Here is a 12,282-nt window from a genome sequence, read left to right as displayed (position 1 = left end):
CATTACATTCATCCCTATATCTAATGTAATGCTATTTTCATCTTTTAAGTATAGGGCACGTTTACACACGTTTCTCAGTATACACATACTGACGTTTTTTGAAAATTAAATCAGGTGATTTTCTCTCGTGCAGAAATAGCCTAGCAGTGATTTAATAATGATCTAAGAATGCTGATAATTCAACGGCAGCAATTGGCTTGCCAATTACAAATTCAATTAAAACACGTGAAGCCTCACAGTTTAAATACCCGCACCCGTAGAACACAGACATATTGACTGCTTTTTTTTGTGTTATTTTTTGGTTGCAATTTATTTACAATAACGATGTTTCGGAGAGGGCAGGCTATGCTGCCTTTCTTCTTATTGACCTGGGTCTTGAGGCTTACACAAGCTCTTGCTTCAGCTCATGATCCCCTGCAGGACGAAGCAGCTGCAAATTCCATGTCGGGGACAGGAAACTTGGATCGTGGAGGGACCTTGAGCTTAGCTACTGATTTAGCCATTCCTTATGCTGCAGATGTTTTTTCTAAAACAGATAGCTTTTCACCAAATGGAAAAGGTGAACTTTTTGAGGTTTCTGGTTATTCTGCAGATCAACAGAGGCAGTCTCTTGCTCATGTGTTTTCTGAGTCTGATGCTACAAACGATGGGCTTTTTGATTTCAGCCAGCATTATAGGTATGATGAGGATGCACTTGAACAGCCTGTCTCTTCCAATTTGGATAGTGATGACTTCAATTCCGATTTGACCAAGAAACCTGTCCCTTTTGTTGCTGATGAGTACCTTATGGCTTCAGAATCTGAAGGCGATGTGGAACATGCACTCTTTACTGATTGGAGTAATGATGCTGACTTCCCTCAAGTCTTTAAATATGCTGATTTAGCTACTTCAGATAAAGAAAATGTATCTAATACTGCTACCCTCAATGATTCGGTTATTAATCTTGCAGCAGAAGTGGGTATAGGTGAACTTGGCAAAGAGTTTGATTCTTCTGACAACTATAAATCTGGTACCTATTCTGAAACCCTAGGCTATGATTCTGCTACCTTTTCAGATCTTGAAAAGGAAGGCACTGATGCTTTGCATCTTGATGTACATGCCTATCATCGTAAGGACCTAGTTACTGGTGACCTTAATGGAATGCATGTTTCTTCTTTTGACCGCTCTGTACTTACTGATATAAATCTGGAGTTGCATAGAGCTGGAGAAAGCGCTTTTAAAATTGCCAGTGCAAGCAACTCTCCTGATCTCTCTGAAGGTCACGGGTTGCCAAGCAGTATCTATGATGCCTCTGTAGGGCTCTATGGTGTATTTAAGCTACCTATTACCCCAGAAAATCCTCCTCCCCATAGCACAGGAGAGCCAATCACCCTGGCTTCAGCAACTACATGCGGTGTTGCAGACATGACCATCAAATTGTTTGATGGAAGGTTGACCGACCTTAAAGTGCAAGGTAAGGGTTCTTGCCAATGTGGTATCTTTTAATTCTGGAAGAGGTACGGTTATCAAATCTCATTGTAACTGTTCCCCCACAGCCGACTTCATGTTAGTTGAAGTAAGCAAGATTACGCAGAGGTGCAGATACAAGGTGTTGGAGAAAAATGGAGTGGTCCACTTTACAACTGCCTTCAAAGGTTGCAATGTGAAGGCACTGGTAAGATTTAGATTCATAACTTTAAAAAAGTCTGCTACATCATCAGGTATGCACTTGCTGGCCTTGTACAGTATAAATGTTAAACTGACAAAACAAATGCCATGGGACTGCTGTTCCACATATACAACTAACTTAATTTCTTCAATGTTCTTCTTGGGTGGCTTTTGTCAAATACAGTGTCTGCTTTCATCGTTGTTGAGGTTCTTTACAATCACAGAGGCTAGAACAGTCCCGTTCAACTTTGACATTTTTTACCTTTGCTTGCAGGGTGGGCAATATGTCTTGACCCTGATGTGGAGAAACCACTATGTGCATATGTCCTGTCCAATTCCCACACCTGATAGACCTATTACAATCTGTGGTAGGAGTAGCATGACCATCAAACTCCCAGCAGGACCAATAGAAGCGCTTCGTGTAAAAAGTGAGTTTCTGCCTGGCACTAAATGGAATGTATGGGTGTATTTGCTTCACCATATACCTTGTTGCAACTCCTTGTATGCATTTGAAACTGTTGCATGTATGCTACAGTACATGTTTCTTCTGTCCTTGAACATAAGGACTACAGTACCCTTTTCAAGAGCATTTTTGATTTCAGTTTTTGAAGTACTGGCGTAGTGTGGTGGTTAGTCTTGGGTGCACTTGAGGGATGGATTATACTGGGATCTGTGGGTGAGATGAGCGATGGATTAGTTTTTTGCAAATGTTTGGTAGCAGTTCTGAGTAACTAAACTAGATTTATTCTGTAGCCGTTTTCCTCTCGCTGCTGTGTAGCCAATTGAGAAACGCTGCCTATTTAATAGATCAGGAGATCTCACTAAATTTCTTCTAATTGTAGATAAATTCAACAAATGGGTATCCATTTATGAAGTTGCTGTTAAATGCAAATATCAACTGTTGAGTGATTCGGAGGGAAGGATCACTTTCACTACTTCCTACAATGGATGTCACGTGAGGAGATTGGTACGTGTATCCTGCTTTCCACCAGTATCGGAAACATTATGCTCTGTATACAGCCTGCATTGTAACTTTGGAAGAATGGACCAATACAAAATGATGTGTGAAATATATAATGGGTTTATTTTCCCATTTAAATATTGGAATTGTTGCACTCAATTTGGCTGTTCACTTCTATAATGTGAAACTAGGATGGCCTTCCTACCCATAGGAACAGGATACTGTGAAGATTAAAACTCCAGTGACGCCATTTTATTTTTTTGACCCTCCTAGATGGATCGTTATTTCTATAACATCTACTATCAAATGGCTCCAGGGAAGCTAGGACAGGCACTCATGTCTTGTAGGACCGGAATTAATGTCACAGTCCCACCTGAAGAGTCTTTGCCGTCTGTGTTTTGTGCCAAGTCTGGCATGATGATCAAATTGCCTAAAGGAAGTCTTAATGCAGTCAAAGTGAGAGGTGAGCTGCATCTATGTTCCTCTGAATTCTGATGGTGTCAACCCACCGCTCCTTACTGATTGACGTAGAAATTGAAGTTGTGACCCATTCGCATGTTCAATTGCATATGGTTCTTGGCTAGCTGGCTACTACTGGAGTAGTACAACTGAAGCCTCGAACAGACCTTGTATAATAAGCATTTAGAAAACTTGCTGTGCAGGGAACTCATGGAATTTCTTCTACAGATGGTTTTGACAAGGCAATACCTGTCAGTAGTATTGCCGAGCAATGCAATTATCAACTCTTTCAAATGAAGACTGGACACATCATCTTGATTGCTTCCTTCCAAAGCTGTCAAGTTGCATTTGTGGTAAGACTATTGAGGCCATGATTTATTAAATGTTGCTGCATGCTTCCAGTAAACTGCTTCAGTACAAGCAATACTGAATATGCCAATAACAGAATTTCTCTTTTAAGGATGGTTGCTTTGCCTTGAGCCTCCAATTCCAGCATGCTGATGGTGTAATGGGAGAGGCGTCTGTGCTTTGCCATGCGGGTGGGAAGCCAAAACCAACTTCCCAACCAGAGACCCCTACAACTCAAGAAGTATTTTCCAGTATACTGTCTACAGTAATTCCTGTAGATGTGTCTGCTACCATCTGCAACAAGGATGGCATGACAGTAGTGCTACCCAATGGTCCTTGGTGGGGGATTAGAGTGAAAGGTGAGGGTTGTATGGCTGCTTTTTCTTTCTCCCACCAGTGAGTTGACTAATGGAGGCACATACAGATTGACATTTATTCATTCACTCCCCTAGGTAGCTTAGGGTGGGCATTCCACAGCACTGATCACAATATTGCCCACTGTTCTTGGCTCTTGGAAAGCTATTCAAACAATTGGTGACTATCGGAGTACTGATGCCCGATTAGCTGGTATATTTGGGTAACCAATGCATGGTGAATGCGTCTTATGCTTGTTCCCTTTATTTTTGGCTTAAAGCTGTAATGGAATTTAAAATACTGAAGACGGGTTCACACTGGGTATAAGATTCAGATGGACGCAGGCTGTGGTTCACACCGAGCGATCTTCTCCCTGGGTTTGATTTATTTTGACTGGTTTAAAAGACAACAACATCTGGAGGTTCAGCGAGTCTTGCACACAACTGCTTTTAATTTGTACATGGTATAACTGCAGAGCCAAAAAAAAATAAAAAATGATCCAAAAGAGATTCACTGACGGCAAATGCCACCATTCAGTTTCATGGTTGGTAAGATCGCTGACATTCGCTCAGACTTTGTTGAGATAACAACTTGTTTAATTTAACCATCCCACTTTTCAGTAGGCTGCTGAGACGCACATCAAACACGGTTTAAATTCCTGAGTTGTTAGTTTTCATTCTGATTATCTGTTTGATACTGTACATGCTTAATTCTTTTCTGCTACATCTGTAAATGTAATTTTATTTCACACAAACGGTAAATTGTATTACTTTTAAAATTCTAAAGGAAAGAGGCATGTGGTTGGCTGAAATGTGAGTGATGCCACCAACTTGACGCTGAGAAGTTAATCTTCCCAACTCGTCCGCAGCGTCTACGCTTTGAACGCAAGGTGGTCCGTCTGAATCGTATGCCCAGTGTGAACCCGCATCTCTACTTGCTGTAATGATGTCTCCTTTTATTGCAGATCTTTCTGGCAAAGAGATCACTGTGACTAGTGCTTTGGCAGAACGATGCCATTACAATCTCTCTCTGCATCTGGAGAAAATAATCTTTACAACTACCTACACTGGCTGTTTTGTTGAGGAAGTGGCAAGTACATTTCAAGTGACACTAGAACACTTTTTGTGGTTCCCTGGGGGCTAGCTTGATCTGTAATCTCTTAATATTTCAGTTTGACCTTGAGGTAACATTTTCATCCATAAAGTTGAATAGGACTTTACTGGACATTCCGTTTGTACATCCTTACATGGCAGTGGTACTTGTGTGAAATTGTATATGCTTTTACAAGTATTGGTCATTTGTTCCTACTAGGGAGGTCGGTATGTCCTGACTGTCCTGTACAGGACAGCTACTTGGAATCGAGGGTCTGTGCGGCTGGAATGCCCAACCAGTGCTGGAAGCCCTACAGAATTGCCTCCTCTTCCAGCCACTGTGGGGAAACCCATTCCTGTCTGCAGGTCCTCTAACATGACTGTGGTGCTGCCGGCAGGATCTCTAGAAAAAGTCTTTGTACTAGGTGTGTTGCGAGGTTGATTTGGGTACTAGAACCTTTTTGCAGTGGGGTACTTAAACTAGAAACTATCAATGGCTAGTCCTATCCTGGATGTGAACTCATGGATTCGTTTTGTTTCAGATGAATTCAAGAGGCCAGTAAAAGTCATTGATGCGCCCAAGTCATGCAATTACAGCTTGGTGGAGAGACGAGGACGGATCCTCTTCACAGCTCCCTACAGTGCCTGTGATGTCAAGATCTTGGTAATTTTCCTTGGTGTTTGTGTACTCTATGCCAATGGGGACGCGTGTAATCATCTACATGTCTCTTGCATTTGATTCTGGAGGTTTCGTTTGTTTTTGACATTTCTGTACATGCTGTTCTGGTCATCAACTTTCATAACGGATGGCTCTAACGTTGCATCTTTATACCCCCTACACACCTTGTGATGAGACTGCTAAATCCTTCATCTACTTCTACTTGATGGCAAAATTGGCATGCCAGTTTACTTTGAATTTTATAGTGGTCACTGAGTTTTGTTGGTTGAGTAATCCAATTGGCTTAAATGGGCCAAATGGCATTCATTCCTTTTTTAATGAATTGTATTAACGGTATCAAATCAACTGGCATTGGCATTTTGTCCAACCGAAGCTTTGATACTTTGCCACTGTCTCCTCCTTCTCCCCTTGTACATGTAGAATGGAAACTATGTCCTGACCATTATGTCTACAAGTTATTCTGGAGGCTTTGCATCAGTGCAGATAGAATGCCCTACCACTGGAGAACCAACAAAACCCCCTCCCTCTACAAAACCCATTCCTCCAACTCCTGTCTGTGGAGCTTCCAGCATGATGGTGGCGCTGCCTGAGGGACCTCTGGAACAAGTCAAGATAATGAGTGAGGATTATTTAGATTTTATATGAAATATATACATTGTTCTGGTAATCTCATGGAAACTTGTCTACTTTGTAGATGACTCTAATGGGCTATGGGTAGCTGTAAAGGATGTCCCAAAGAACTGCAACTACACACTGATGAAGGAAAGAGGAAGAAACCTCTTCATAACCTCCTACAAGGCCTGTCATGTCAGGATACTGGTAATGACTAACCCTCTGATCTGGGCAACATGATATAAATGAGCAGGGCCCATTGTATTGGGTTCCATTTACTGTGCATTTGTAATGAAGGAAGTCATTAAGGTTATGGTGGCCTCCTGCTGGTTAACTTTTCGGGTGTTTTTTTAAGCATACATATGTGCTGTAATGCTATTTCGGGACTAAGCACCTGCATTCTGGACCTGTGCTGTATTTGCTGCATCCAGTAAAAGCACTCGCGTAGAGTGCAGGATGCGCCCTATAGTCTGGACTTCGCTGGTTTGAGTCCAGGCTGTTCTGTGCACCAGCGACCCCTGTGGTCTGGCCAGGCGCCTGCGGGCTTGCCTGTAAGCTGCCCAGGACTGCGTTGTCCTCCGACGCCGTAGCTCTGAGCTGGCTGCACGGTGAGTCTGCAGTGTGGACAGCTTCAGAAGACCGCGTGTGTTTGTCTTTGCCCCTCCCGAGTCAGCGCAGGGGTGGTATCGGTGAGCTGAGCCAAACAAAATAATTGAACACTACTAAATTGGGGAGAAAATAAGAAATAACTAACTGGTGACCTGTAAATTTAAGAGGGCGGGGGTGGGGTGAAAGAAACCTTGCCTGTCCCTTTCACTGCAGTAACTTAATCAGGGTGTGCAGCCATTGTGTAATCTACGATGTCAGAACATTGCTAATGTGTGGTCAACATCTTCATGGCTCTTTACACAGCCTGTTGGCAGGGGTCCATCTATTAACCCTTTCAGGACCGAGCATTTCAGTGAGACTCCCCCAGGACCAGGTGCTTTTTGGCTGTACGTGACTCTCTTCCTATAAATTCACTACAAACCTTTTTTTTTTTATTTTTTTTTTACAATAGCATCTTGCAAATGGCGTCATTTTTGGAACACTGGAGAACATTAAAGTACTTCAGAGACCGTATGAACTCTGCAGTAACACCATTTTGTATGGGGGGGGGGGGGGGGGAGATTTTTTTTTTTGTAATTCGACTTCGATACATGTATATACACCGATACCCAAAGAACCTTGCAGTACTCCCTGAATATTTTATTGAAAAATAGGGGCAGATAAGACATAGTAAATGTTTATTCTCAGGGTCTTTTATAAGCAATAATGGACACTACTCACTCTTTTTAATCGTCTTTGCACGATCACGTCCTAAAAGCCCACTTCAGTATGGTCGTGTTCACAATATCCTGGTCATTAAAGGGTTAACTAGAAGTTGCAGAGCCATATGGCTGGCCTTTAGTCTACTAGTAATTTTGTCATTTCTTCCATGTCTGTTGGTAAGTTAAGCTTTGAATGTGTTGTATAGCACATTGGATTTCAAGTAAATCAAAGTTGAGGAGTGTTCCCCACTGTAATCTCTTGGTGTCAATGACGATTTTCTTGTGACTACCCTTTAACTTTCCAGAATAAAAACTATGTCTTGACTATAATCTACACAACTGCAACTGGGATAAGAGGGATGGTGCAAATGACTTGTCCAGCAGTAGAGACAACAACCCATACTACTAGGACTACAACTATTAGGAAGCCAGGGACTACTGGGAAACCTACAAAACCAACTCTCCCTCCCACTCCTGTCTGCAAAGCCTCCAGCATGACTGTAGCCCTGCCCTCTGGGTCACTACAAGTTTTGTTATTGAGTGAGTTTGAATTTGGCTCAAACATTTTTGGAGGGACCTGATTAGTCTTGGTGGTTCATGTCCATCTGGTTTCTTTGTAGATCTGTCCAACGAATGGGTAGATATCGGTGCTGCTCCCAGTTACTGCAACTACAGTTTGGTGCAGGGAAGAGGCGGCAGAAACTTCTTTACAGCCCCCTACAGGGCTTGTGATGTCCGGATACAGGTAGGAATATTGTATGGCAATCCTCACTTTGATCTGTAGACAAAAGCATTGTTAATCTTCACTTGTATTTGAAGGCAGAAAATGGAATTGAAATTTAGTGGAAGCGGTTTAGTACCCAACTACATAATCTTGATGTGCCAATTCCACGATCTACAGCTGTGGCCTATTTCCATCCCCCTATAGAATTAACCAATGTTCATTCATATATGCACACACCTCCTATACATTCTAGCCTTTTCTTACTAGCCCTTCACCTGGTAAATGGTAATTCAGTCACGTTATGACTGACAATGAATCTGACAAACTGTAGGATGTGCTAAACACATTTCGGAATAAAACTGAAGCCAACGTTAAATCAACAAAGTTCAACCAAGAAACCCCATATGAAGTTTAAAAGAGGTAGTATGAAGGGTAATTCAATTTTGATCCAACTGTAGCTCCACAAATAGTAAAACAAACATACCTGTACATTGTGTAGTCAAATGATCGCTGGATGTGAATGCTTGTTTCTGAACGGTATTTGCGTGTAATATGAAACCCAGGAGGCTGAAACTTTATGCAAGACACAACCGTTTTGGGGCCGCTCCTTGAGTTCAAGCCCTAGGCACATGCCAGTTTGACGATGCCTTAATCCGGCCCTGATTACATGATTTATCTATTGCGTAAAAGTTTACTTGCTAAATTTGCCAGGAGCCCCGGCGCTTATTTCGAGACTCTGTGTTTTATTCTGCAAGATCACGAACATCTGCAAATACTTCAGATGCAATCATGAAAAAGCTGCCTGCACACATTTATAGAAATGACAAATTGCAACATTCCTGCAACGCCATTAAAATGTTGTAATAACAGAATGTATTGTGGTAATAAAACAGTAAAATCCACTATCCAACCCTCTGAATTGGAACACAACCATGTAAGGTAGGCCTGCAGCACAAATGTACGGCACATTAACTTTACTGATATTAAACGCTAAATTGGTAAACATTTCTTGTTCATTATTTCAGTATTCATAACCTGGCATTTAAGAAATCTGGTATTTATTGACCATATTTCCCAGCAGACCTGGCGCTTATTGGAGACTGGAGATTTATTTGAAGTTACTATGTACATATTCTCATTCCTAAAATTCTGGATAATTTGGTAACGCAAAAGGATTGCTAGCTATTTGCCAGCACCCGTTCAACGATACCAACACAGTTTGTGTTCCAGTAAACTATTTTATGACAAATGGGGAAACCAAGTGGAAACAAAAGCTAGCTCCCTTTGAGCCCTAACTAAACTCTGTCCCGAACTATCTTGGGAAGGGCTGAGCCTTCATTTCAAAACTATTTAAATCACAATCTGGAACCGTAAACCCAGTCCAAAATATGCCATTCAAAACAGTTCCTTGGTACAGTAGTCAATTATCGGATCTTTTAAACTACAGGACATACCTGTAATGCATATTGTGAACATGGCTTCTGCTGCTAAAATGGCTGAGATTTAGCTGCCAAATTACCGTCGGACTGAGGCAAATGCCAGGTCAGGAATTCAGACCACCAAAACCTTAGATGGAGCATTGTGTGCTTTTTAAATTGTTGCAGTTAAGCAAATTAAATGACTGGGCGGTTTTATCTTGTCAGGAAGGGCTGGAGATCCTGTATTTGAGCAGCCAAGAACTTTCCAATTGCACGTTCTTCCAATGCCTTAACAGAGTATAGAAACACTTTTCTGAATGTGTTTTTGAAGTTTTAATGATACCTGAAGTTGTGTAATTTGGCAGTTGTACTGAGATTGTATTTGATTTTCAAAGTTTGGCATGTTGTGTGAATTGCAGTAGGTACCGTAATTCCTGCATTGCATTAAATCTTGTATGTTTAATGTGATGGAATAGAACTTGCTAGAACGGAAGTCATTGTGTTTTTATCTTGCTCTTAATTGTATTCATACTTGTACTGTGATTCTTAATATATTTGTTTACGAGTGTAAGTCGCCCTGGATAAAGGTGTCTGATTTTTTAAAAATTACTAGCTAAATATCCATAGGTACTTCTGTACCAAGTAAAGAGGAACCTACTTCTACATCAGGATTGCTGTGCAGGCGTAATTTGATGTAAACAGTTTTCATGTTTGACTGATGGCACATTGCAAGCGAACTAACAGTGAATTAGAAGTGTTTTAATACTGTACACTGTCATTATTACATTTAAACAAATGCTTAGTTTAGTACAGGACATTTTTTTTTTTTTGGTATCCTTAGTTGGAAGGAAAGTGTCATTTTTATAAGGCATGAATTCAACTGCACCATCAGTTGGGTATTGTACTTTATGTGCATTTGTATAACCTTGACAGATTTTGGCAACGAGATGATTTGTTGTAGGATGTATTGGAAATGACATCCTTTTGGTTACTTCGTAAAGGCCGGCTGACAATGTGACCGAAGCGGGTTTGATATTCGGAACTTCTCAAAGAACCTGTGGTGTGTGGCAAGTGGTGGGTTTAAGTCGTGATAAGGGAGGCGATATGAAACGGGTTCATCTGTACTTGGGTAAACTTTTATTCTATACATTAGTTACAGTAATTGTGAATACCCATTTATCCATACGAATAGATTATGCAAACTAGCATTGGTCCCAATTAGTTTGGATAACTGACTCTGTATTGTAAAGCAAATCTTCACGCGCTTAACCGTATTCTCCTCTGTGTATCCAGTTAATCCTTCCCAGAGTTTAAAAGCAAGTTCACCTGCACTCGGACCTGTCGACTCCCCTTTATTTACTGGGAGTCTTCCTTACTTTAGGCCCTTCTCCTTGGTAATTTCTCACTAACGTTTAACTTCTCGCAATGCATTTTGATACGTTCACGGTCTGTGGTACCTTTCACAATTTCATGTGTGCGCTGCTAAAGAGGTTTTAAAATAAAGCGGGGAAGCATGGATATGGGTGGGATTTAGATTTGGCGTACATTTTAAACATTTACTGTAACACAACACTAAACTCAGCTTTTGAGGCAAGATGGTTGCCAGCTATGGAAGCCTCCCAGAGTTGAAGCAGGTGAGATGTACACTGTCGTGGAATGAAGTCCTTCCAGTCTTCAACTTGTTGTGTCCCTTCACTTTCAGAATGGGAACTACATGTTGACCTTGCTTTACATAACTGCTGATGATGAACGAGGGTACTTGGACATTAGATGTCCCACCACTGGTGGGGAGCCAACAGAGACTACTAGAACCTCTGGTGTGGAGCTGACTGGAACCACTGGTGGGGAGCCAACAGAGACTACTAGCCCCTCTGGTGGGGAACTGACCGGAACCACTGGTGGAGAAATTACAACTATTTGGAAACCTACAATGCCAACTCTCCCTGACACTGCTCTCTGCAGAGCCTCCAGCATGACTGTAGAACTGCCCTCTGAGTTGCTTCAAGTTCTAGTATTGAGTGAGTTTGAATTTGGCCCAAATACTTTTGGGAGGGATCTGATCTGTCTTTGTAGATAATGGAACTTTTTTTTTTTTTATAGGTCCATCCAATGAATGGGTAGATATCGGTGATGCTCCCAGTTACTGCAACTACAGTTTGGTGCAGGGAAGAGGCGGCAGGAACTTCTTTACAGCCCCCTACGGGGCTTGTGATGTCCGGATACAGGTAGGAATCGTACATTGTATGCTAATCTGGAGTTTGAGCTCTAGTACTACAACCTACATAAAACTATTGTTGTTTTTCTCTGATTTGCTGACTAATACCCCTTCACTAGCACATCTGACCCGTGAGTGCTCGGTATGGGTACAGGTGGTTCTCCACTGGCTATTTGTGAAGTTGAGCAAGAACCAAGCGGCACCCCCAACAAACTAGAGAACTATCCTTAAATGAGATCTCTTTGGCAAATTTATATTAACCCCCCCCCCCCCCCCCCCCCTTTCAATAGAACTAATTTAACCAAGTCAATTATAATCTGCAATTGTTTTTAGACCTTCCTAGATATTTACAAAATCTAGCGGTACAGCTGTACTGTTCTATTTTTTTTAATACCACTTTGTGCAAATTTTTTGGCATATTTAGTAACTTCTGCTGTGTGTGTCGGTAGCTCTGCAATGGAAAA

At 41.6% G+C, this 12,282-nt stretch overlaps 1 protein-coding gene across 1 annotated transcript in view; it reads left to right on the top strand.

Annotated features, from left to right (window-relative positions):
- The first annotated feature begins 268 nt into the window (after window positions 1-268).
- LOC131737976 (uncharacterized) overlaps window positions 269-12,282 on the top strand; it is a 67,030-nt gene continuing 55,016 nt past the window's right edge. Inside the window, exons 1-16 of the mRNA XM_059030467.1 lie at window positions 269-1,453; window positions 1,536-1,654; window positions 1,922-2,075; window positions 2,490-2,614; window positions 2,882-3,071; window positions 3,296-3,420; window positions 3,528-3,774; window positions 4,734-4,858; window positions 5,081-5,285; window positions 5,403-5,524; window positions 5,960-6,158; window positions 6,234-6,358; window positions 7,767-8,001; window positions 8,082-8,206; window positions 11,306-11,621; window positions 11,704-11,828. Coding sequence (XP_058886450.1) covers window positions 325-1,453; window positions 1,536-1,654; window positions 1,922-2,075; window positions 2,490-2,614; window positions 2,882-3,071; window positions 3,296-3,420; window positions 3,528-3,774; window positions 4,734-4,858; window positions 5,081-5,285; window positions 5,403-5,524; window positions 5,960-6,158; window positions 6,234-6,358; window positions 7,767-8,001; window positions 8,082-8,206; window positions 11,306-11,621; window positions 11,704-11,828 — 3,666 coding nt within the window. The 5' untranslated portion in view covers window positions 269-324. The remainder of the gene's footprint in view (window positions 1,454-1,535; window positions 1,655-1,921; window positions 2,076-2,489; window positions 2,615-2,881; window positions 3,072-3,295; window positions 3,421-3,527; window positions 3,775-4,733; window positions 4,859-5,080; window positions 5,286-5,402; window positions 5,525-5,959; window positions 6,159-6,233; window positions 6,359-7,766; window positions 8,002-8,081; window positions 8,207-11,305; window positions 11,622-11,703; window positions 11,829-12,282) is intronic.

This window comes from Acipenser ruthenus, chromosome 9 (assembly GCF_902713425.1).
Source record: "Acipenser ruthenus chromosome 9, fAciRut3.2 maternal haplotype, whole genome shotgun sequence".
Classification (NCBI taxonomy): domain Eukaryota; kingdom Metazoa; phylum Chordata; class Actinopteri; order Acipenseriformes; family Acipenseridae; genus Acipenser; species Acipenser ruthenus.
Note: the sequence above shows the minus strand (reverse complement) of the source record. Positions and strands in the feature narration are given on the sequence as shown.